At 37.8% G+C, this 27,173-nt stretch overlaps 1 protein-coding gene across 4 annotated transcripts in view; it reads right to left on the bottom strand.

The window, feature by feature from the left end:
• The window catches only part of ASXL3 (ASXL transcriptional regulator 3), a 243,119-nt gene that overhangs the window by 194,386 nt on the left and 21,560 nt on the right, over nucleotides 1-27,173 (bottom strand). For 3 of the 4 annotated variants that reach the window (XM_072604508.1, XM_072604511.1, XM_072604509.1), the window contains exon 2: nucleotides 4,834-4,916. In XM_072604508.1, coding sequence (XP_072460609.1) covers nucleotides 4,834-4,916 — 83 coding nt within the window. Of the gene's footprint in view, nucleotides 1-4,833; nucleotides 4,917-6,185; nucleotides 6,421-27,173 lie in introns of those variants that run through there. The other variant, XM_072604512.1, reaches the window with a different exon arrangement.

Here is a 27,173-nt window from a genome sequence, read left to right as displayed (position 1 = left end):
CCTAAAATAGTATAATACTTTAAGACCCTACTATTTTGAAATAAAAGATAGTAATATGGAATTTGAAGGTGAAAATTTTGAAACAAATTACATACTTTTACATCTTATCTCCAGTCAAAATATCTTGCCAGTAGGAATGCATCATCTCTTACTGTACAAATTAGGAACAGAGTTGTTAAGTAATAGTACTATTTGTCACTAGATATGATGATGCCATGGCTTAAAATTTCCTTCCCCCTACATAAGTGAAGCATGTAAAAAAATGACACAAATACTATACACAGTGGATGTTAGTTGAAGCAAATTATGGCATTAAGGAGAAGACAAAAAAAATACTAAGACAAGTGTCTAAAAATATTTCTCCTACAGATTTTCAATGAAAGAGCAAGCAGACGATGATATTTAAATAATCTCCAAACCCAGAACTTTCAATAGCATGCTCTGTAATATAAAAAAAAAAAATCTAAAAATGGTGAGTCTCAATGGCAATGGAAATAACACTGATCATTTATGAAACCTGACCAACTTGACAACAACAAAAAACAATTACAAGCAACTAGGTGGTATAGTGAAGAGAGCACTGGGCATGGAGTTAAGAATACATGGTCTCAGACATTTACTAGACCCAAAAAGGTTCAATGATTTATTGAAGGTCACACCAGGTATGAAGTAGCACAGCCAGGATTTGAACCCAGGTTCTCTAACTCTTTCAAAAAAACCCCACTCTTTTCAATATAACACATTATCTGGCATTTCTGTAACTACATTTAAATTGTTGCTCCCTTTACACATTTTTTATAAAATAGGAAATCATTATCCATGTTAAGATAAACAATGATGTTTATAATGGCAGCGAAGGAAGTACTGTTGGTAGAGAGCATCTGGATTTATAGCAATTCCTTGCTTGTAAGATAAGTGAATTTTCCTGACCTTGTTAAGATCTTAACACAAACCATGGAAAAGCAGGCACTGCTCTTTCTTTTCTCACTGCTAATTTCTAAAATCTACAGACAGAAATATATTCCACAGGAGTAGATCATGCCAACTTCCTAAGAAAATATCTGGATAGCACTTATATAATGCACTTTAAGATTTGCAAAGCACTTAACAAAAACTTTGGTCTCGAGAGGCAGGTACTATTATTATCCCCATTTTATAGATGATGAAAGTGAGACAGAAGCTTAATGACTTGCACAAGGTCACCCAGCTAGAAAACATCTGAGGCAGAATTTGAACTCAGGTCTTCCTAATTCCAGGCCAGGGACTCTATCCACTGCACCACTTAGGTGCCTGTGAAAATGCTGAATATTTGGCCAAACATCTCCCCCTGTGCTAACTTCAAATTTTCATACTTACAAATAACACGAAGATGAAATGAATATGAATTTTTTAATCACTAACTTATGAAACATTTTTCGTTATGTAGCTCCTTTTATTTGAAAAGTGCTCCAAATACTCTGTTCACTAAGACTAACCATTCTCATGCCATGTTAAAAGAGCAGGCCCCTGGCAAATATCATTCACTCCAATTAGAAAATGACGAAGCAAGTGCATATATATGGCCCCCAAATCAAAGGTAGGTTTCGCTATAATCCTTCTGTCACCTGATATTTACGTCAGGAAATGAAACAAGAAGCAGATCATATCCATTTACAGGTAGCTGTAAATACTAATATTAAGTTTGTGCCATCAGAAATCACTCACATTCTGACAAAAGGTTAAAAGGGTATCATCATATTAAGAATAGCACAATCCACATGGTAAGTTCTGTTTCAACATCCAAGTACCAAAACGTGACAGAAACACAATGCTGTATTCACCAATAAATTCTGTTAAATCTTAACATCTGGCAACACAGAGAACATCAACTTTTGAGAAACCTAGTCGTTGGTGTGAACATAATAAGTACTCAATAAATGTCTGTTGATTAATTATCATTTCAAAAAAGAAAAGTACATAATTAGTTAAGAATTTGTAGTGGAATGGCTAGCATGAAAAGTCAAATGTATCATTTCTAAATCAAACAACGCTGCCACTATTCCAAACATTAAGTATGCACACATATACACATACACAAGCCACATTCTAAAGTTAGTATGTTTGCTATATCAAGGAGGAAGTTTTTTACCAGAAGCTTTAATGTTAGAAAACAAGTCAACCTTGCAATAAGCTTTTTAATTCACAGGAAATAAATGGAGAATCTCAAAATATATATATTATATGGAACTAACCCAAAATTGTTATATATTTTTCTAAACTTAGAAGTCAGCCTTTTGGATGTGATGAAAAACTGAAACTAGCGATATTCTTTGAAAAAAAATGTTTCTAACTTAGAAAGCAAGTTAAGGTCATTGTAAGCAATAGCAATAGCATGTACACATGAATGGAATTAGTGGTGTTCATCTCCTAGAGGGAAACAAAATGAATAAAACACATTCTCCTGTCTAGAGGTGTTGTTTCTAGAGGTGGCCCTTGGAACTCTTATTGAAAACTAGAAAACCTTTTATTATGTACATATACTAAACTAAAGAAGGACTTCTGGTAATACTTTTTATCCCAATGCTTTTGCTACATTTAAAAAACAAACAGAGAAAATACTTGGACTTCCTGAAAACTGCAACATTAATAACCTTCTAAGAATTCCTCAGTTAGGTTCCACCATATGACAATACTGTTTCTAAACTTAACTCTTTTCTGAAAGAAAAATATACAGTGACACCTCACTTATCTGGCAAATTCAACAACCTGGGACACAGCCAACAGCTCAGAAAGAAGCAAAAAGAGCCTCTGACCAGCCAAATTAGATGTCATGAAGCCAAAACATTAAATCATGAGAACTTCTCAAATCCTTGCTCAGAGTCCACTTATTCTTAATTTAAACACATCCCTAACTAACAACCTTGATAGTTTGGTTTCCAAATCCAATGCAGACTGAGAATATCACAACGTATCACAATCATATTCCCTGGTGATACCTGAAAAATGAGGTAGCAGAATACTGGTCTCAGATATACATAAGACTAAAATGACTTCAGAGCTTATATGCACATATGTGTCAACTGATTTCACAAGACAATAACAGAAGACCTTATTCATTATACCTCTTTCCCACTTTCTCAATTCACATCTTTAATCTGTGAATTCCTGGGGTGTTTTTCCTCCTATTTCTTACTGTGCTTGCTCATCAGTATGTTTAACAATTGTAGGCTTTTTCTTTGGATATAAAATAGCTTTGCTGCCATGATGAAGGAGTAACTTGAGAGAGATAGGTAGTGTTATATTTCTTGTTTCAGTGAACTCTTTAAAAAGGCTGTCTTGGTTTGGTGGGGTTTTTTCTGATTATGTGCATTTATACTACAACCTCTAACATACCACTCTGAGAAGACAAGCATTTTAAGTAGTGTGAAGAGGTGTTGTCATAATAACAAGACTAATTATAATGTAGTTCAGAACCAAGGTGCAGTAGTCTCATATCACACAGTGAAGAACAACAGATATTAAGTAGCATATTCACTGCTGTTGAGAAATGTATCTTAATAAACAAATTTCAAGTGATTGCTTTAATGAGGGGCTTTTTGTCTGTGTAGGCAGATCTTTTTGGCACAAAGCCCATATTCAGCAAGAGTTTATTTTCCGAGATTCCCTCTCCCTACCCTTTTCTTTTTGGCTTCAGAACAAACATTTCCAATGCTTTCGTAAGGGCACATACATTTCCAGGGCTTTGACAGGTGGCAAGGGGAAAATGAATTTCTACCTCTCCCCATTTTGTGCTCTGCCAACACACATATCTAGCTTACCAGAACATGATCGCCTTTAAAAAAAACTGTTACGTAGTGTCAATAATTGTATAACTCTGCATTTTCCCCTCCACTTTTAGTGAAATGCTTGCAAAAGTAACACAATACATTCTCAGAGAGCATTTCTTCAAAACATATATATACAGAAACAATTAATATGAAATTTCAGATCATACTGTCCTAGACCTAACTAAATTTTAAAGTTTATTGATCTTACTTTGCAAAAGCAACATTCAAAGTAGCTAAATAAAGGAGGCTATCACTCCTACAAAATTACAGGTGACCCCTTCTTTTCTTGTTTTAAAAGAAAACCTATCCCAGAGGAATACTGATCCCTTTGAACTGCTGTATTTCAATACTACTCATAACAGTGACAATGCTGAAAAGGTCTCTTGGCAGGTTTACTTGTTTTGCCCATGTGACAAATGCCAAACGTACATCTACTTGCATGCACAAAAATCTATTTTCTGAAAATTTAGACCATTATTTGCCTACAATATGGTTATTTTCATCCTCAACAGCCAACTCCATTCTCTTCAAGCGATTAAGGCTCTAGTCACAAATTACCAACCAAAGTAAAAAACTGTAAGAGATTAGCTCAGAATTAGTGCTTATATCATAGGATGTCTGAAACTAACCAAGTTATTCCAATAGTACTCTTTCTTGAATGCTGAATTTCATTAAAAGAAATTCCATTTCTGTATCTACAGTTTCATCTATTAAACCAGAAAACTACTATTTTAACCACTCTCAAAAACACTAACACACTAATTTTTATGGGGAAAAAAAGAGAAACAAGAATAATTTTTAAAAGAGTGCTAACTCTAGACAATCTCTCCTTTAGATAGATGGCTATTCTACTAATATATTTTATATAATTTATCAGACTGTTCCTAAGTCAGAAGCCAGGCGAATGTTTGATCAGAAAAGAAATTCCAGGGTTACTCTATTTAAGTCCAGACCACACCTACTGATTTGGGAAGCAGTAGTTTAACAAATCAATGAAAATAAGAACTCTGTACACATTAATACTGACCTTGTTTCTTTTAATCCTTCTTTTTGAATGACTTCCAATATCTGTTTTGCAGTCATTGGTGAGTTGGGGTGTTTTTCTAATGCCTACAAAGAAATAAAATTTGCAGGTTATTGTGTGAAGTCATTTAACATAAATAGTACTGTAAGTAATCATGCAATTTTCATTTAAAAACCATAAAAGGGCAGGGAACTTTATTGTGACACTGACTAAAGCAAGAATGAGACTTTTTGGACATTTGTGGCATCATCTACTTCAATCAAATAAGGGGAAATTTTTTTTTTTAAATGTAGCAAACACACTGAAAAAGGGTTAAACCCAAGGATAACATGGTAATAAAGATTGACTGAACAAACAGTAATTACTAAAATTTGGTTGAAGGAGGGAAGAATCATCCTTAAGCACATTCTTAGAGGTTCCATGACATTAAGAAAACAAAAGCTTGAGACTACTTAAGGAAGTAGATATTAGTCAATGATGACTTCATGGGTTTTATGTTTTAATTTACTTTATTTAGCTTAAAACAGATATTTTTTAAACTGCGGTCAAAAATGGTCAAAGCAGCACACAAGATGCCCAGATGACTCATGACAGTGTGTTTTCCAGTTCAGCTCAGTTTCCAACTCCTTTGCCTTTTCCATTTGAACACAAGCAAAATCTCCCTCCTCTTCCCATTCAGTCCACCTCATACAATTTTATAGATATAAATGCATTTTTTTCCTGCTCCCTTTTCAGTCCTACTTGATTCATTTTCTAGATTACTTTTAAAAACTGGGTGGGAAAGGGCACCAATTGTACATGTAGTGGGTAATCTACCACCAACCCTAGAAACCAAGCTCCTTCATTATCCAGGGACCAATTTCCTCCCAAACAAGAAATAGCAGGGTCAGGTTCCTGTGATGTCTCACCAATATGGCCTAGAGAGACCAGATCTTGGTGGAAGAAGTGAGTCTAACCTCCATCCATGTTCTCACCATCACCTCCACTAAGACAACCAACAGGGTCACAGCTACTGACAGTTAACACAACAGGTTTTTTGACAGGGACTCCTGCCAGCTGAGAATTGGGAAGACTACCAAATCATTTCACAAGGGCAACAATGCAGCCATCAGAATCTTAGTTTGTATCTCTACTACTGTAGGCTGAATGCCAACCAGGTCCCTAAAGGAAAAAGGCTTAGTACATAATGGTCCATCCAATAAACTATCCAGCCACTTGAATATCCTCCCCCCTCCCCCACCCTCCCTTGCTACTTTACAGCTTGAATTAACTTTCCTGTTCTTCCCTTTCCAGTTCAGAGTTTACCCATAGTCCTTGCCCCACATTATTTCTCCAATGCAGATCAGCCTTCTTACTATTTGCTTTTTTTCAGTTCTTCTAAAGAAGAATGTAGAAATATGGGCTGCACTAGAAAGGTCTGGGAGGCGAACGAAACTGGTCCTGGCTGGAGACGACAGTGGAGAGCTGAACTGAAGGCTGAGAAAGGGGTAAAAAAGAAACATAGGCATGTCTGGATACGGAAGAGGAGTAAACTGGAAAATACTGAAAAAAAAAAAAAAAGAGGCAACAAGGAAACTGTTTAGAGCTGAAAAGGGGACAAGATTAGACCATAGAGGGAAAGGGGAAAGAACTTGACAGACATGTAAAAGCAGACAGATTTTTTTTAAAGTAAGGACTGGAAATAAGACAGTACATAATTATAAGATACTTTAAAAGGGCATTGTAGATTCAAGGACTTGAAGGAAAAGGTTTGTCCAACTGAGAGACAAGGCTGGAGAATACTAACTTCAATCCAAAGGGATAGAAGGAAAGTCAATAGACACTGAAAAAGGAAAACAAGCAGGGAAAAGGGAAAGTGGTGGGGTGGGTGGGGTAGGATAGGAGAAGGTGAAAAACAGTGGAGGAAGGGTTAGAAAGGAGAAAAACTGAGCTGAACTGGCAACACTCCAAAGGGCAAATTGGGTACAACTGGAAAGGGCAGAAGAGGAAACTACACTGTACTGGACAAGGCTTTAAAGGAAACTTGGGTGCACTTGAAAGTGGGGTTACTCACTGTGGAGGACTCCCTGTTTCTCTTCCTGAGTACAGGCCCCTCAGCACACCTGGGCAGCTCCTCCCAGCAATTGAGAGAATTTGGATAGCCCTTTCCCCTTCTCTATGACATCACATCCTACTCTATAAAGGAAGTAAAAGTGCCAAGTATTACAGCATGAACTAAATGAGTAGTGGGAAGGAAATAATAAAGCTATACAAAACACTAGAAGCCACCACCCACCCAGTTCCTAAGAGATGGGGAGAGGGAGAAGGAGAGGTGGTACAGTATACACTAAGGAAGCTGCACTGAACTGGTTGTGGGTACAATAGAACACATGAATAGAGAAAGATAATCTTCACAAAACAAAACAATAAAACCATCAAAATAATGTGTGACATGGCAGAGACAAAAATCAGGACCCACAAGGCAGCCACGCTCTTAAAAACACTGTAGTATGATACAACCACATTCAGACTAAAATGACAGTAACAAGATGCAGAATACTAAGCTGAAAGCCACAGACTGATCAACTGTCCGTTGTTTCATGAATTTCTTGACTTGCAAAAAGGGCTGTGGTTTCATATAGCCAACAAAATTCAACTTTACAGTACAACTCCCTTAACATCTCAGAACACAATTAGTGGGAAGTGTTCCTTTCCTTCTAATCATGTAGAGTAAACTTTCTCAATTACAGGATTTTTTTTTTAATTGTGCATCCCTGCTTACGGTCCGCTGTAGTCTAGAAGATACTGTGATAAAGATATGAATGTCAGTCAAGCCAAGAATGGAGCAAAAACAATTTTAGTCTGTATTCTCACAGACATTTCCTAAGGAACAGGTCAGTAACTGCTCAGGCCAATCAAACATAGAAGTAGATACAAAATGGAATAGAAGTTATATGGAACTTAGGACAAGAGAAAAAGATTCCTGATCAGATTCAGACCCTGATATCTATTAACTACTTTTCTAGGTAAGATTATAGAAATTCTTTCTTACTGAACATGTGATTCCTTCCAATTTCCAAGGTTAAAAGTTATCTGACTTCTCAAGAGCTCTGAACATGGGGTCATGAAGACCTGGGTTTGAATCCTGGTTCAAATCCTTCCTTGCTGTAGGTTAGTTATTGTCCTTCATTCTCAAAGAGGACCAAAATGACATCACTATGTTGAAGTCAAGTTACATTGTGTCCAAATGTGGCTGATCAGACCAATATGAGCTCCAAAATGCTCTACAAGATGTCAGGCACAAATAGTCCATATGAACATTTGGGGTGGAGATGTCTAAATTTGCACCTCTCACGTTTCTTTTGAGCTACTACAATTCTACTTTGCTCTTAAAGCACAGCACCTTCTCTAATGAGGGCACACCATACTAAGCGGGCCTGCATCAGTGTGTCCCGTGTCATGTAATCAATTCCAAAGTTCTTCAGAAACCTTGAGAGAAGCAATCACTTAACTTCTCCAGATTTCAGTTTCCTCTTCTGTACAATTCCCTCTGGGGTCCTTTCCAGTTCGAAATCTATTATCCTACTAGCAATAATACCAACAGAAAAATTAAATTAACCTCCATTACTTCCTAAATAGGAATCTTCAGTTAAAATGTTTTTTTTAACAAATAGCTCTCCTGTTTTTAAGCTAGAGTTGTCGTTTCACTCTGTCCCTTCCCATGCTCCAAAACTTACATTTTATATCTTTTATACTTCAGCTCTGCCCTTCTTCTACCTTTCTACCTTTAAGCAGTTTTCAAAATCTAATGTTGTTCTAGAAAAGGGAAGTCTTTATAGAACCAACCAACTCTTAAAGACAAGGATAGTCAATGCTGAGATAATATAACCTGCTCCTTTTTTGGAAATTATCATCAATTCCAGGTGAAAGGTTGCTAGCACTGGCCAGTACTAGATTTCATCACATTTCCCATTTCATTTGTATTCTGTGATAGACTGGGTCTCACAGAAGTATTTTTTGCAGAAGCCATACAACTATGGAACTGAAACTTATCTCCCAGAAACCCTTATCCAATACCACTTCCTCCAAGGTTATTGTGTATTTGATTTATATATGTCTTATATATACACACAGATCTATACATATTTATTTGTGCATGTGCATATTTGTACATGCATTATATATGTGTGTACATTTGTATGTATACACATATGTACATATACATTCTCTTACAGGGAAAACAGTATGCCTGTGACTGTGTGTACATATACACACACATATGTATCTGTATATATGTACATACATACACACACACACACACACACACACAGAGTCTTTTCTGTAAGCTCCTAGAGGTAGAGAGGACTGGAATTATTAGTCTTTTGCCTTTATATCCTATCCTCGATACTTAGCACAGTGCCTGAAACATAATTAGCACTTAATAATGCTTTCTGGTTAAATGACTGAAGATGATACCAAAAATGAGGGAAACACAAGGCTGATATATAAAGTAATGAAAAACATGTCTATATTTTCAACTTTATTCCCTCCAAGTTTAGATTTTGGGCTAAAAAAACTTTGGCCCAGAGCACAGGAGACAGAACACTTCCTTACCTATGACCTTTTTGGTGTGTCTCACACAGAGGAGTGATTTAAAGTGCCCCCAAATGAATAGATGAACCTAAAGGGCCATTATACCTTAACTATAAAGTTAAAAAGATCTCTAGTTCTACCTATGTTATGATATTTGGATTTTTTTTTGGTGGGGGGCAGGAGCAGGGAACAAAATTAGTTAATGGTTTATCTGTTTTATTTTTTTCCTGCAAGAAAAAAGCTCTTAGTTTTATCATTCATTCAAATGGCTTTTTTGATATTACAGGAGGCAAAGGAACGAAACACTTATTAAGCATCATATACCAGACAACGTGATAAGAATGTTTACAAATAATATCTTCATTTGATCCTCACAACAACACTGAGAGGTATGTGCTATTATTATCCTCATGTTAGAGAAGAGGATACTGAGGTTTAAGTGACTTTGCCTAGGGCGTGAGAAACATGCTCACTTTAAACAAAAAACAATACTTGTTGTAAAATCAGGAAAGCTTTTATTAATTTTTACGTTCATTTCCCCTCCCCCCCAAAAAAATGAAGAGATAACTCCTAATGGACTGCTACAATTGTTCAGACCAATGCGAGTCTTTTTATGAAGTTCCAAATTCAAATCTCCCGCTTGCTCTCCATTGGCTAGATGCAGCCTCCTTCACTTCATTTTCTCCTCTCTGCTAGGCTTCCCCTCCAACAGCTAGTGAAGCCTGCATACAAGTTTCTGACCTTTTACCTAATGAGAAACCTATTTCTGCTAGGCCATAACTCTGATTAATTGCTATCACTCAAAGCTGGGAGGAGTTTTAATCCTGTGGAAACAATTTCTTCTTTTGTTTCCCACTCAGGATAACAAAGGTATTAAGTATCTGAGGTCACATTTGAACCAAGGTCTTCCTGACTGTGGCTAAACTTTAAATGTTGCTTGCTAATTGCTTTGATTTTCAAAATTTATATTTCAGTATTTAAAGTTTTTAAATTTACTGGTTTTCCAGAGTTTTTTTTAATTGTATGTCCAATTTGTTCTTTTTTCTCTTGTGCTTAAGAAAGTACTTAGAGATATGAGTTTTCCCCTAAGGATTTCTTTAGCTACATCCCATAAATTTTGGTATGTTATCTCATTCTCATTATTTCTAATGAGATTATCTTTTGTTTCTCTGATGTGTTCTTTGACCTGCCAATTTAGTCTCCAAATAATTTTGAACTCTTCAACGGTCCTTTATGGAGCATAATTTTTTTTTAATTGTGGTCAGTAATATGAGTGAATTGAAACAAAGAAAGTAGATGGTAAAAATTGTTTCCATTTCTCTAAAATATGCATATTCATTAGAAGAGAAGTTGACCTGTCAGCACGTTAGAGGTTTAGGTATCCAAATCTTCATCTATTAAAAAAATTACTACTAAAAATGGGGATTTGTAAATACCAAAGCATTAATGTGAGGCACTTCATAATAATGACAATTAAGATGATTCATTCTGTCTGGCACATAGTAAGCACTTAATAAATGACTACTGACTGACCAGTGATACTAATGGTGACCTAATACTAAATACAATAATCTAGAGTAATCTGACAAGGAGAGAATACCATAAAACTGATCACTTCCTTTGTTCTGGACATGTTACTCATCATCAATTTACTGTTTACCAGTGCAATTATCATTAACAATAAGAAATCACTATACATGATGTATACATATACACACACACACACCACTTTGAGGTTTACAAAAGGTCTATACGCCACAAATGAAGGAGTAACAATAAAAACAGCATTTATATACCATATTAAGGTTTGCAATTTAAATATTATTTCATTTTATCTCTGTAACAATCCTGGGAGGTAGGCACCATTATTATCATCCCTATTTTACAGATAAGGAATATGAGGCAATGAGAGATTCAGTGACCTGCCAAGGGTCACATAACTAGTAATTACAGGAGGCTGGATTTGAGCTCAGGTGTTCCTGACATCAGATCCAGTGTTCTTATTCACTGAGCCACTTAGCTGAGAAGCTACAAGAAAATAAGAATAGGTTTATTAATGTTACTAAGCTTAAAATACCCCCAAAATAAATATCTTGCCTTTATAGCATATTAAGGCTTCTAAATCACAACATGCTCCTAAGAAAGTAATGCTTTTTCTCTTTACATCCTAGTGCCTGGAAGAGAGTAGGCGCTTAACAAAAGTTTCCTTATTTGATTGATTGTATTTGCACACAATATTCACTTAAATTAAATACTGCCCAAGTATCCCTTAATTTTTAACAACATTAGATGTCACTTCATAGCTGACACAGAATAAAGGGATCTTTTCTTATGTTTTTGCTTGGGGACACAAATTTAACTTTTTTATCAAAAAGCAAAATCACTTTTGAAATCAATTTTTCTCAAATGAAATGGTACTGGAAATAACACTTTTAAAATGCTAGAGTAACATAGAAATATAAGATTTTGCTAATATTCTAATAATGTTTAAAGGAAGATGTAGGTTTCTAATTTTTAGCTCTAAGTTACCTAGTGGTCAATGTATTTTAAACTCTGAATAACTTTAAGAGAACTCTGACTAGGCCACTTTAAACAGTTCTGCAATATTCCCTAGGTCAGTGGTATCAAAATCAAACAGAAATCGATGCCACTGAACATCATATAAGGACCCCTACTGGGAGGACTTGGTGTTTCAAAGCAAGGTGAACCCTTGCCAGAGAAGAAGTTATAAGGGGAAATGAGAGGACAATAAAGCTAGCGAAATTTTTTTTAAGACTGTGGGCATTCCATTTTTCTCCCTGAGAAATTTTTCTTCAGACTCATGGCTGAACAAATGAATCAATAAAAGAAAATACATTTATTAACTACTTACTATGTGTGCTTATAGGTCTCAGCAATCCTTGTGATCTGGCTATCTTCACAACCTGGCACTTTCAACTGTCCTTGAGGAAGATCTTTTCCTAGACTGCAAAAAGGTCCAAAATGGTGGGTGCTTTGAGGCATCTAGGCCATGGACCTGATGCCCTAATTCTACACTGAGACTCCTAACACATTTGTACAAAAGGATAGTTAGGATTTCGTACTAGAGCTTAAATCTAAATCTCCTCATGTAAAGATTCAGTGTGGTAGATTTTTATTGCAGATTTTCAGTAAAATTTACCCAAATAAATTTATGGGCATTTTAATGCTGTTTGCTAGAAAAATACCCATTTTTTGAGGAAAACCTTCTATGTGTTTGGCTTACTGGGCACAATCTTCCAATTGTCAAAATATTCCTGGGGTTTACGTAACTAGATATAGCAAAGATTTCAACTTAAACTCACTGGCCAAACCTAAGCAGTCTCAGTTACACATTGTTACACATGGGATACTAGAGACAACTGGGTCCAACTATACCACCAACTAAATGAATTACTCTGGTTGAATCTCTCAACCTCTTGGTATCAGTTTCCTCATGTGAAAAATGAGGAAGCTAGTCCAGGTAAATTCCAGGGTTCTAACTCAAAGTTTAACAATCTGATCCTCTTAACTGTAAAACAAAGAAAATAAACTAAGATTCTTTCAGCTTTTTTCTTATTTTCTTCATGCCAAAATTTCTTCACCATCCCTTAATCTTTTCTCCCTGCCTATCTCTATTTACCTAATTTTGTCTTCCTCAATTATAAAAAGGACTCCAATTCCAAACGCAGTCAGAGTGTTTCTGTAAACACTTCCAGATCCATAATAATACAGCGAAATGGCTGCGTGTATTCAAATTCACAATATCCCAAGTTATAATTATAGAAAATGAAACAACTGATTCCAGATCACAGGAAATATGCAGTGAGAATCTGAATAATGCAGCCAATTCATTATCAACACTGAGAGACCTTGATGTACTGACAAAATAAAGAGACCTTACTTCTATGGCCCACAATGTACTAAAGGCTTGTGTAAAACTATTAAGGACCACTACTGGTTTTCTCCTCTGCTGTATTCAAGCCATGCCTCTACTCCAGCCTCCTTCTCTGACCTGGCTCTCACTCTCTAGCACTCAACAAAGTACCTGGCGCATAATAAACACATTAGTTACTTTTCATTAATTTGTTCAATCTCTTGCACTTTATGGACTCCAGTATTTCTAATCCATTCTGTTTTCAGAAAGTAAACTCATAGAGAGTAAGAACAATCTCATTTTCTTCTTTATAAACCCAGTACATAGCAAGCATTTAATGACTATCAAATATAAAGTACTGGCAAGTGCCAGAGGAAATTAAACACAGAGGAAAAGAATATATCCTATAAAATTTCTTTCTATTGTCCTGATCCCAAGCTTGTGAAAGATACATCAAAGAAGGACGATTAGATAAATCAACAGGATTAAAGGGGAAATATGAAGTGAAGAAAAGGAGGACAAAGTAGAAGTGGGAGCCATAGATTAGAGGAAGGTTTTTTATTCTTCATTATTAGGGACAGCTCTCTACGAAGGAGTAGGCAGAAAGAGAAAAAGGAAATGTAAGTGATATAAAAAAGATGTTATCTTTTAGAAACAGAATTAAAGATGTGAATAAGCTTTAGAGGAAATTGAATGTCTTAGGGATTGTGGGAGAAATACAATCAAAATTATTTTAAGAAAAAATAATGAAAAGACAAAGGAAAAGAATATGAAAAATAAGAAAATGAAAAAAAGTTGTCCCAGAAATGCAATTTCATTGTAAATATGAATTTTAAAACATCCTTGTGGCATTCTAGTTTCAAAGCTTCCTTTATATTTTTGATACAAATTTTAAAATGCTTCTAAACTCTACTCAAGGAACCCCTATGTGGTCCACTTAGTTCCCCCTGTTGCTAAACTCATAGATGTTCTTTTTTTTTCTGTCAAGCTCTTCTCATGCAATTAACCAACCTCTCTCCTCCCACTTCTTTTCGTATTCTCATATCTATTTTTTCTGTTCTTCAAATATCAATTCCCTGCCTTCTCATGTATTCCTGAAACTATTACAACTTTCAAATATTTGTTCTTATTTTCAAGGCTGCTAGTTAAGATTTGTTTCTAGCATGTCAGAGCATATATATCAGAAAAAAATGTAGCAGTATCACAAAATCAAAGAACTGAAAGAACTATACAGATCATCCATTTTAGGCAGCTCACCTTAAAGACTCACGGCTCCAAGAGATTTAGTAACTTGCTTTATATTTCACATTGAAAGTTTCAAGGGAAGCAACAGGGCATAGTGAAAAAGAGGCTCAATACAGTAAATAATTTTACTAATTAGTAAATAGTAAATGAATGCAACAGATCATTACTGCACTAAAAGAAATGACAAATGTGACAGACTCTGAGAAACTTAGAAAGACTAACACGAACTGATGAAGAGCAAAGTAAGCCCAACCAGGAAAACAAAATATATAACAACTACAATAAGAGAAAGGAAAAACATTTGGAAGACTTAACGAATCTGAAAAATGCAATCAGTGACCAATCATGACTTCACTCAAAAGATTGATGAGACAATATTCATTCTACTTCAAGGCAGAGAGATGATGGACCAGAAATACAAATGATATATTTTCAGACTCAACCAATGTACTGATTTGTTTTGCTTGATTACTAAACTTGTATGTTACAAGGGAAGGTAAAATGGTGAGCAGCAAGAAGAAGAATGAAAGAGTGAAAGCAAGAGAGAAAGAAATAAGCAAAATAAGGCTTATACTCTCTACCTCAAAAAATTGTGAAGACAATGCAACATAATCTCTGAAGCACTATAAAAATGTGAGCTCTTATTTCATTGGATCCCAGTTCCTATACTTTCTAACTTTAAGAATAAGAGCAAATCACTTTGCCTCTTGGTCTTTGTTCTCATCTATAAAAAAAAACTAACAAATATTTGTACTACTTCTGCCTTACTTTCCCTTCTAGAAAAGTGCTTTGTAAACTTTAAAGGACTTTATAAAGATAAATTAAACCTTTACCCTTTTCTCAGCTCCTGTGGTGGCTACTGCAAGCATGGTCTGGTACATCTGGGGGTCAGAAAACTCTTTAGGTTCAAATCCTAGCTCTGATCCTCATTACCTCTAGTACCTATATGGCTTTGGCCAAGTCTTACTTAACCTTCCTGGGTCTCAGTTTCATCATCTATTAAATGAGATGCTTGGATTAGATGGTCTCTGTGGTCCCTTTCATCTCTAAGTGTAAGGTACAGTAAAATTACCTCTGTGTTACTAACATGGAAACTGGGATTCAGAAGGGTATCTGGTTCAAGGTCACATACTGAGTTAAATCATGAAGCCAAAATTCCACTACAGTGTGCTGCCTCAGAAGCTGGGTCACTTTACAGTAGAATGGGCCTGTACGATAATATTGTCTTGCATGTACCTTACAATGACACGCTCTCAAAGAAGAAATGGTAAGAAAGCATGAAGAAGAGATCTGGTCTATTTGTCTTGGGTTTTAAAAATCTATAATGAGTCTGAAAACCACAGGATTGCTACATTTCAGGACAAGTACATCTTTACCATATACATTCTCATCTCAAAACAAAGTATTTTATCCATATACTTGTACCAGACTAGCTTCAGACAGAGTAAAATACACGTTATTCATCTTTTTATATCCTTATATTTAACAACACTCTGTGCATAATAATAGGAATTTTACAACTCATCCTCTAAAGAGGACTCCACAAGGATTCAGTTTGGGTTAATGAGATATGTTTACAAACTGTACTTAACACCTGGGAAGAAATGTACTACATGGACACAAATTACTATTCTCCAAGAGCTCTGCTATCTGTGCTGTTACATGTAATTATAATGATTCTATCCAAGGAGAAATGCAGAGTATCAACAGAACTTAGCAGTTTCTTGATACACTTAGTGGGCATTTCTTTAAAAACAAATTTTCAAGACACCATGGAAAACAGAATCATAAAATGCTTTTCATATGAATAAAATAAAGCACAGAAAACTTAAGTTTCTTGCTAGTAAATACTGTACTTCACAGGAGAATAAAACTAGGTTCACAGAGTCTAGGAAGGAATTTGTCCTTGATACCCAGGTGACCATGGCATTGTTTCTAGCAAAAGAAATGAAAATTAATTTATCAAGATGTTTCCTTTACATGTTCCTAAGTTCACCAAATCTTTGAGTTGGAAGGAACCTTAGAGGTCAATGAAATCAGCCCAAAGATTCCAGTATGGGCTCTGCCATACACTAAGTGAGAGATCTGAACAAAGCTCATTTTTTCTGAGTTTCATTATCATCAGCCATAAAGTGGGGACAGTGCTTCAAGTTCCTCAGTGCTTCTCAAAAGGAGAGCTACAGATTATCATCAGGTGTGCCTCTAAACTCCTCATAGCCCCAACCTACAGTTACAGTTTGGTGGGTAGGGGAAAAAGCACTTATATAGCACCTATCTTATGTACCAGGCACTGTGCTAAGTGGGAAAATGACCCACATATACAAAAATATTTATAGCAACTCTTTGTGGTAGCAAAGAATAGGAAATTGAGGGGATGTCCATGAATCAGTGAATGGCTAAACAAGCTGTGGTATATGAATGTAATAGAATACTATTTTTCCATAAGAAATGATGAAAGGAGAGATTTCAGAAAAACCTGGACTTACATGAACTGATGCTGAGTGAAGTGAGCAGAACCAGGAGAACACTGAACACAGTAACAGCAACAACATGCAATGACCAACTTTGATAGGCTTAGCTACTTTCAGCAATACAATGATCTAAAATAATTCCAAAAGACTAAAAATGGAAAATGCTATCTATATGCAGAGAAAGAACTCTGGAGTCTGAATGCAGATCAAAGCATACTATTTTCTCTCTTTTTTTTTTCTTTCTCATAGTTTTTCCCTTTGGTTCTGATTCTTCTTTACAACATGACTAATGTGGAAATATGTCTAATACAACTGTACATGTATAGCCTATCAGATTATATGCCATCTTGGGGAAGAGGAAGAGGAAGGAGGAGAAAAATTTAGAACTCAAAATCTTATAACAGCGAATGTTGAAAACTAAAAATGCATAAATAAATACTGTCTCATTTGATCCTCACAACCCTGAGAGGTAGGTGCTCTCTATAGTTGAGGAAACTGAGGAAAAAGGATGTGAAGTGATATGTCCAATGCCACACAGCTATCCAACATCTGAGATTTAACTCTGAACTCAGGTCTTCCTGAATTCAGGCCCAGAGCTCTATCAACTGCACCACACCATGTAGCTCTAAAACACTCTGATGACCGCTCTTCCCATTTTGGTGAAAGTCATAATAACAGCTCTATCTGTGCAGACCCCAAACTACTTTTGACTCCACCCATGTGAGTCCTAGAGAAGACAATAAAAAGAATAAGTTAGTAGAGCAGTGAAATGAGAAGTGGAGGAATCCCAAGACCTGGATAATGAATCTAGAGACCTGACTGTCTAATAAGGAAGGGCAAAGAAGCTCTTATCATTCAGCATGTCACAATCTTCATGACAAAGAACACTGTGCTATGAGTAAAATTGAAAAGTTAGAAGCACTACTGTACCTCATTCAAAGGGTTGTCATCATCAAATGATATGCATCTAAAGTTTATTATAATTATAAAGTACTGCTGTGCTTTACTGTACTACTTATTGTACTATATAACTGCAAAATAAACTGTTATTGAAGGGCATGAAGTACATCTAAAGCAGTGATTTCATCACTCTAAGGAAATCCTAGTATGGAAACTCCCTCCACTATTCTACATGAACAACTTGTTTCTAGTTACTAAAAACCTTTGAGAGTTTCCTAGAGAAACTCTGTAAGAAATTAAGCAACTCCCCCTAGACCTACAGCTAACATGTAACAATCAGGACTTAGGACAAAGCATTTGGATCCTTTTCCAAGGATCTTTGAGGCTGCCTAATTCAACTCCCTCTCTTTAGAGATGAAGAAATCTGAGATGCAGAGAATTAAAATTGTAGCTTGCCCAAGTAACCAAAGTAGTAGTAAATACAAGCAGGATCAGAACCAAGGTCCTCTGACTCCAACTCCAGTACTCTTCCCACTGGCCTGCCTACCTGAGGTTGACTCTCCATCTACTTCATTACACTGCCCTCAAGGCTTTATTACAAATCTAATCCAACTTTCTACCCAATGTAAAATAGTCATCCAGGTTCTTCATGACCATTTCCACTAACAGGGAGTTCACTATCTCAGTTTCCTCATTCTACTTTAAACAGAAATAAGTGTTAGCTACAAATACATTTCATTGTATTCTCCTCCTCAGAGTCTTCAATACATCATTATTCTCAGATTCCAGCGCCATGCCAGGAAACTGAATCACTCCCATCTGAACTGTCTTAGGAAAATTCTGAAGATCACCTGGCAGGATAAGGTACCAGACAATGAAGCTCTTGCTCAAGCTGAACTGCTAAGCATTCAAACTATGCTTTAGAGAGCACAACTCCAATGGGCTGGCAATGTTGTCGAACGTAAAATGCACACTTGCCAAAAAGACTATTTTATGAAGAAATCACATGAGGGAGACGATCACATGGTGGCAAGAAGAAACGATACAAGGACACTCTCAAGAACTTTGGATTTGACTGTGCAACATGGGAGACACTGGCACAGGACTGCTCAGCATGGCATGCCCACATAAGAAAAGTGCTGTGCTCTTGGAGCAAAGCAGAATTGAGACAGCACAAAGTAAACACAGAATGCACAAATTTGGGATATCCACCCCAAATATTCAAATGGACTATCCGTGCCCAACCTGTGGTACACCATTCCGAGCTTGTATTGATCTGATCAGCCACAGTTGGACACACTAAAATTTCACTTTATCATGGTGATGTCATTTTGGTTCTCTTCAAAGACAAAGAACAATGACCAAGCATTCTCACATTCCACTACTGCATTGTAGATTCACTGCCTCCTCATTAAACAGTCTTGATCCTCTAGACAGTTATTTCAACAAAGAACTAGATCATTCTTCAATCACTGGCCCCTCTGTCCTTCTACAATCCCCATCCTATTAAGGCCCAGAATCCACATGCTCCCTTCCAAACGCTGAAACCACCATGACTGAATCCATTACAAGTCCATGCAAGTAAAACTCCAATAGCCCCTTTCTGCTATATGGCAATTCCTTATTCACCCTCTTCACTGGTTGCGTTCCTGCTACCTCCATGAATATGGTAGTTAACCTTGATGCCATGTTCATCCTCATTGAAAACATTTGACAACATGGTTGAAAACATCATGCTAAAAAGCACTGGAGGCAGCACACAGCCCTGTTTAACTCCACTGGTAACTGGGAAGGCATGAGCATTGTCCATTATTGAGAACCAGGGCAAACAAGCCATCATGAAATTAGCGTACAATACCAATGAACTTCTCTGGGCAACCAAATTTTAACATAATTTTCCACAAGCTCCCCCTGCCCCCACTAAGTGTTAAAGGCCTTGGTCAAATCTTCAAAGGTTGTGTACAGACCTCTGTTCTGCTCCCGGCATTTCTCCTGGAGTTGTTGGGCAGCAAACACCATATCTACAGTTCCTCAGGCCTTTCTGAAGCCACACTGGCTCTCAGGTATATGACCATCTTCAAGGTGAAGGATAAGCCTATTAAGGAGGACTCTAGCAAGAATTTTACTGGCAATGACTAAGACAGAGACCCACCCTGTGACTGTCACAGGACAATCTATTCCCTTTACCTTTAATGGAGGCATCCTTGAACTCCCGGGGGATAACCTCCTCTTGCCATATAACCTGGAAAATTTCAGTCAGCATTTGTGTGAGCAATGGTCCCCCTACCATGTAAATCTCAACTGGAATAGAAGCAAGCACCAGGTGCTTTGCCACATGAAAGGAGCCTAATGGCATTCAAAACCTCATCTTCAGTTGGAAATTCAGCTAAGGAGGGACTGACTCCAAGTTGAGGTAAATGGTCAATGGTCTCAGCATTGACTGATGATGATCTGTTGAGAACACTATGGAAGTGTTCAGCCCATCTCTCTAGGATAATGTCCTTATCACTAATCAATGTGGCTCCACCAGCACTGAGTAGTTGTGAGGCACCATAGATTTTTGGTCCATAAATGGCTTTCAGGGAATCATAAGAGCACTTTGGATTGTTACTATCAGCATAACACTGAATTTCATCTGCCCTTACTGAGCCAGGAATCCTGCATCTCTCTAAGCTTTGCTTATACTTTGCTTTTGATAGAATTAAAAGCTGCCATCTTAGAGATGGATGAACTATCCCCTGCTGATATATCCTATGGAGTTCTCATTTTTTTGTTTAGCAGCTTCTGAATTTCCCCTGCATTTTCATCAAACCAGCCAAAATCAAAGTGGAGGGAGTGCTGGTGCATGATTTTCCATTTGCAGATGATTATACATTCACTGCAGCTTCTGAAGCTGAGATGCAACAAAGTATGGATCAATTCTCTGCTGCCTGTGCTAATTTTGGCCTAATAATTAGCACCAAGGAAACACAGGTGCTCCATCAGCCGCCACCACCACACCATCCATATGTGGAACCATCAGTTACAACAAATGGAGAAGTTCTGAATGCTGTGGATAAGTTCACTTACCTTGGTAGTGTACTTTCCAGGGACGTACACATTGACAATGAGGCTGATGCAAGCATTGCCAGAGCTAGCTCAGTGTTTGGGAGGCTCCAAAGAAAAGTTTGGGAGAGAAGAGGTATTAGACTGACTACCAAACTGAAGATCTACAGAGCCATTGTGCTGACCTCATTGTTGTATGCCTGTGAAACATGGACAGTCTACCAGCGCCATGCCAGGAAACTGAATCGCTTCCACTTGAACTGTCTTAGGCAGATTCTGAGGATCACCTGGCACAATAAGGTACCAGACACTTAAGTCCTTGCTCAAGCTGAACTGCCAACCATTCAAACTATGCTTCAGAGAGCGCAACTCCAATGGGCTGGTCATGTTGTCCAGATGCAAAATGCACACTTGCCAAAAAGTTCATGGAGAACTCACATGGGGTAGGAGATTACATGGTGGTCCAAAGAAGCAATAAAAGGACAATCTCAAGGTCTCTCTGAAGAACTCTGGATTTGACTGTACAACATGGGAGACACTGGCACAGGAACACTCAGCATGATGTACCCACATCAGAAAGGGTGCTGTGCTCTATGAGCAAAGCAGAATTTAAGACAGCACAAAGTAAATGTACGATGCACAAATTTGGGATATCCACCCCAAATATTCAAATAGACTATCTGTGCCCAACCTGGTAAAGCATTCCGAGCTCATATTGGTCTAATCAGCCACAGTCAGACACACTGAAATTTCACTTTATTATGGTGATGTCATTTTGGTTCTCTTTGAGAATGAAGGACAACAACCAATCCTGCTACCTCCTCCAAACATGCTCTATTGTTTCTCTATACAATACATATATGTATGTATATAAAATTTAAAAAAGAAATTTGCTCCCCTCTTTTATCCCCTCTCAAGCTATCATTCTCTTTCTCCTTCCCCTTGACTGCTAAAAGTTTTGAAAGGATTATCTCATTTGCAATTTACACTTCCTCACTATTCACTCATTTTTTAATTCTCTGTATTCTGGCTTTCAATACCACCTCTCTACTGTAAGTGCTCTTGCCAAGGTAACCAGTGATGGCTAAACTACCAAATAAATTTGTCTCTTATACACTATCATCCTTCTTGACCATTCTGCAGCATTAAATACAACAAACAAGCTCTCAAATATATTGTTTTCTCCTTGTTCTACTACTTCTCTAACAATTCCTTCTAGGTCTCTTTTACTAATTGTTGGGACTGGAAGCTCAATTCCGTGTGGACAGTCTCGGGCAGGTAAAAGTGGGACTTCTAAATCTTAGAGTCTTATGAGGCCCTCCATGAACAGCGGGGGTTCGAGAAGGTCAGTTTCCGCCTCTCCCCCGGAGATACCTGATGGGTGGAGTCTCCCTGCCCTCGAGGTCGTCCCGGATTGGAGCACACCTAGTTACCTAACAGCACGGTATTGAGATGCAAACTGTGTGGCTGAAGATTAAGTAGGATTGAGGAAGCCAGAAAGCTCTCTTAGCACATGTGGAGCCAAAGAGAAAAGTAGGGCTCCGCTTCTTTTCTTTCCTCTCTCCCCTCCCCCTCTCTCCCCGCTTGTACTTCTACTTCCATTCCCTTAAGCTTAGCCTTCTTAGGAAATCTCCCCCTCTTCGTCCTAAGAAAGAAGACCCCCTGCACTTGTAACCGAAACCCTGTAATAAAGCTCAACCCCTGTTTGACTCTGGAACGTCCTTTCTCTCATATGTGCATCCGGCGTGGCCAGCCGAAGACCTCGGGAGGTGAGGTAAGGAAGACTCGGGTAGCCCAATACAGGCCTCTAGGCTTGGCAACTAATGATTCTTCTCCCACTCCCTATGCTAAGTGTCCCACAGGATTCTGTCTGTGGCCCTCTTCTCATCTTCTCTTCTTCTATTTCATTTGAAAATCAGTTCCCATGGATTCAATTATTTCTATGCACGATTCTCAAATCTACTGAATAAGCCCTAAACTCTCCTCTGTTCCCCAAATTTGTTATCTCCACAACTGTCTTGTGGAGATATCTCTTGCTGTGGACACATCTTGACATCTCAAACTGGATGATCCATAGATACCTTGAACTCAACATGTCCAAAACTGAGTTGATGAAACGGATGTAAGCAGGTGTTAAGTGATATGCCCAACACCACACAATTATCCAATGTCTGAGATTCAACTTTTAACTCAAGTCTCCCCCAAAAATCTATCTATTTCCTAACTTTCCCCCTATTAGTACTGAGGGTACCCCCATCCTCTCAGTCACCCAGGTTCACAATAAAGGTATCGTCCAGGACTCCTCAGTCTCCTCCCTTCTCATATCCAATATGGTGCCAACGCCTGTCAATTTTACCTCTGTAGCATCTAATATGCTTCTCTCTCTTCTCTGACACTGCCACCACTCTGATTGTGCAAGCCCTCATCTCCTCACACCTAGTCTACTGAAACAGCCTGCTAGTTGATCTGCCTACTATAAGACTTTCCCTGCTCCAAATCATATTACATTCAGCTTTTAAGATGAGCTCCTGGGGCAGAGCTAAGATGGCAGAGTAGAAAGACGCATATACTCTAGTGCTTCCCCCACAGCCCACAAAATACCTGTAAAAAATGACTCTCAACAAATTCTAGAGCAGAAGCCACAAAACAACACAATAAAAGAGGTTTCCAGCCAAAGGTAACCTGGAAGGCCAACAGGAAAGGTCTATCTCACGGGACGCTGAGTGGAGCGGAGCCTAGCCCTGGCCGCAGTACTAGGAGGAACAGGACAGAATTCCCAGAAGAGAGGGTCCCAGATCCCTCAACCCACAAGCCTAGACGTTATCTTTCATGAAATTATCAAGGAAAACTGCCCTGATATTCTAGAACCAGAGGGCAAAATAAGTATTCAAGGAATCTACAGAACACCGCCTGAAAGCGATCCAAAAAGAGAAACTCCTAGGACTGTTGCGGCCAAATTTCAGAGTTCCAAGGTCAAGGAGAAAATATTGCAAGCAGCTAGAAAGAAACAATTCAAGTATTGTGGAAATACAATCAGGATAACACAGGATCTGGCAGCTTCTACATTATGGGATCGAAGGGCTTGGAATAGGATATTCCAGAAGTCAAAGAACTGGGATTAAAACCAAGAATCACCTACCCAGAAAAACTGAGTATAATATTTCAAGGGAATAAATGCTCATTCAATGATATAGAGGACTTTCAAGCATTCTTGATGAAAAGACCAGAACTGAAGAGAAAATTTGACTTTCAAACACAAGAATGAAGAGAAGCATGAAAAGGTAAACAGGAAAGAGAAATCATAAAGGACTTTCTAAAGTTGAACTGTTTACATTCCTACATGGAAAGATAATATTTGTAACTCTTCAGACTTTTCTCAGTATTTGGGTAGGTAAAGGGATTATACACATACACACACACATACATACATACACATACACACACACACACACACAGAGTACAGGCTAAGTTGAATCAGAAGAGATGATATCCATAAAAAATAAAATAAAATAAAAATCAAGGGGTGAGGGAGGAAAATACTGGGAGGAGAAAGGGAGAAATGGAATGGGACAGGCTTTAACTCTTAAAAGAGATTAAGAAAGATCTTGTTCAATGGAGGAGAAAAGGGAGAAGGTGAGTGGGGAAAAGTGAAGCTTACTCTCTTCATATATGGCTTAAGAAGGGAAGAACATGCTCACTAAATTTGGTATAAAAATCTATCTTACACTACAGGAAAGTAGGGGAAGAGGGGACAAGTGAGGTGAGGGGGATGATAGAAGGGAGGGCAATTGTCAAATGAGAGAATAAAAAGGGGGGGTACAGGTTAGGATAGAGGGCAATATAGTTAGCATTACACAACATGACTATTATGAAGTCTTTTGCAAAATGACACATACATAGCCTGTATTGAATTGCTACCCTTCTCAGTGGGGATAGGGAGGGAGGGAGCGAGGGAGAGAAATTGGAATTCAAAGTATTAGAAACAAATGTTGAGAATTATTGTTGCATATAACTGGGAAATAGGAAACACTGGTAATAGCATACAGAAATTTATCTTACACTACAAGAAAAGAGAGAAGATGGGGATAAGGGAAGGGTAGGGTGTGACAGAAGGGAGGGTACATTGAGGGTGTAATCAGAACAAAAGGTATTATGGGGTGGGAGGACGGGAGAGATGGGGAGAAAAAACTGGAACTCAAAATTTTGTGGAAATGAATGTCAAAGTCTAAAAATAAATAAATAAATACAAAAAAAAGTTTATAAGCTTTAAGAAATAAAAATGTTCATAAAAATTAAAAAAAAAAAAAAGATGAGCTCCCTAAAAGCCCATATCTGGCCATATCACTCCTCACTAGTCAGTAAACTCTGTGACTCCCTAACACCTCCAGGATCAAATATCAAATCCCATTAGGTATTCAAAGTCCTTGATAGCCTGCATCCCTTCCCTACATTTACAGTCTTCTTATGCCTTGTCCTACTCCCATGTACCCTCAAACCAATGACACTGGCCTCCCAGCTAATACTTAAATAAGACACTACATCTCCCAGTCCCAGGCATTTTCACTGACAGGCCTCCATACTTAGAGAGTTCTCCCTCCTCATCTTTGCTTCTTGTCTTCCCTGGCTTCTTTCAAGTCCCTGCTAAAATTACACCTTTACAGGAAGCCTTTCCTATCCCTTAATTCCAGTGCCTTCTTTCTGTTGATTACTTCTAATTTTTCTTGTATTTGCCTTGTCTGTACATAGTTGTTTTAATGTTGTTTCTCCTATTAGACTGTGAGCTCTCTGAAAACAGTAACTTTTACCTTTCTTTGCTATTCTCAGTACTTAGCAGATTACCTAGCACATAGCATTTAATTAATACCTGACTCTCTAAGGGATTTCTGACTCCCTAAAAAGAGAGCATTCCCCAAAACTTTGCCCTCAGTCGTCTTCTACTTCTACAGTTTCTCCCTTAGTGATCTCATCAACATGTATTACTTTACTATAGCTATGCAAATGACTCCAAAATCTACAAATCCAACCCCAATTTCTCCCCTCAGTTTGTCACTAACCCTTTCTGCCTTCTAGACATCTCCTTCTTTATGTCTGAAATACCTTAAATGAAACACACCTCAAACAGAACTTATCATCTTGACCCCAAAATCTACCATTCCAACCAACTTCCCTACTCTTATTTCACCTTCATGCTTCCAATTACCCAGACTCAAAATTTCAACTATCTTTAACCCTTCCTTGTCTCACTCACTGCTCCCCACTCACACATTTAATCATTTGCTAAGTCCTGTCAATTCTACCTCCATAGTTTCTCTTCAGTCTGTCCCCTTGTCTTCATTTAATCTACCATCACAATAAGTTCTGGCATTTATCACCTCTCACTAGCATCTTTGTTTCCAGAGTTTCTAACCAACCCTCAGGATAAATTATTAAACGATATGAGAACAATGCTTAAGTACAATAGGATGATCAAACTAACTGAGGTCATACAATCAGAACAGAAAGACTGGAACCATGGATATGGACTTCTATGCTCTGTTCATGTGAAAGCATATAAAAGGATCTGATGTTTTAACTGTTTCTTCTCTCCAGAAAATCTCTTACCTTTCTCTCCACTTGCAAGGGAAGGGGAAAAGAGGGGAGGGGAGGGGAGAGGAGGGGAAGAAATCTAGCCAGTAAACCCCAAGTTAACTGGGCAGCTTCTGGCCATCAAAATTTATCTTCTTTTGGAGAAGAGAAGGAAGGGGGGAGGGAAAGGCTAAGAGAGAGGATAAGCTGACTTACCCAGCTAGCAGGTCCCCATTCAGGCAGCTCGGTCTATTCACAGGTTGTGTTCGTCCTTAATTTGCAAAGATATAGTTTCCTTCTTTATCTCTTTGATTAGATATATTTTTGATTTTGCTTTGTCTGAGATTAGGATCGCTACTCTCCTTTTTTTTTTTTACTTCAACTGAAGCATATTATATTTTGCTCCAGCCTTTTACATTTACCCTGAGTGTAACCCCCTGTTTCTTGCCCAAGCTATCAATGCATCCTGGGCCATCTCCAGTCATCCTGATGAATATCTGGTCACTGGACCCAGATGGCTCAGGAGGAGAAGTGAGGCTGGTGACCTGCACAGTCCTCCCTCACGCAAAACAAAGTCAAGTGCAAGTCATATCATCATTTCTCTGATGTCAAGGTCCTCTGAAATGGAGGAGACAACATGTAAATTAATAGGTAAATAAAGGATATATACA

Source organism: Notamacropus eugenii, chromosome 4, assembly GCF_028372415.1.
Source record: "Notamacropus eugenii isolate mMacEug1 chromosome 4, mMacEug1.pri_v2, whole genome shotgun sequence".
NCBI lineage: Eukaryota > Metazoa > Chordata > Mammalia > Diprotodontia > Macropodidae > Notamacropus > Notamacropus eugenii.
Note: the sequence above shows the minus strand (reverse complement) of the source record. Positions and strands in the feature narration are given on the sequence as shown.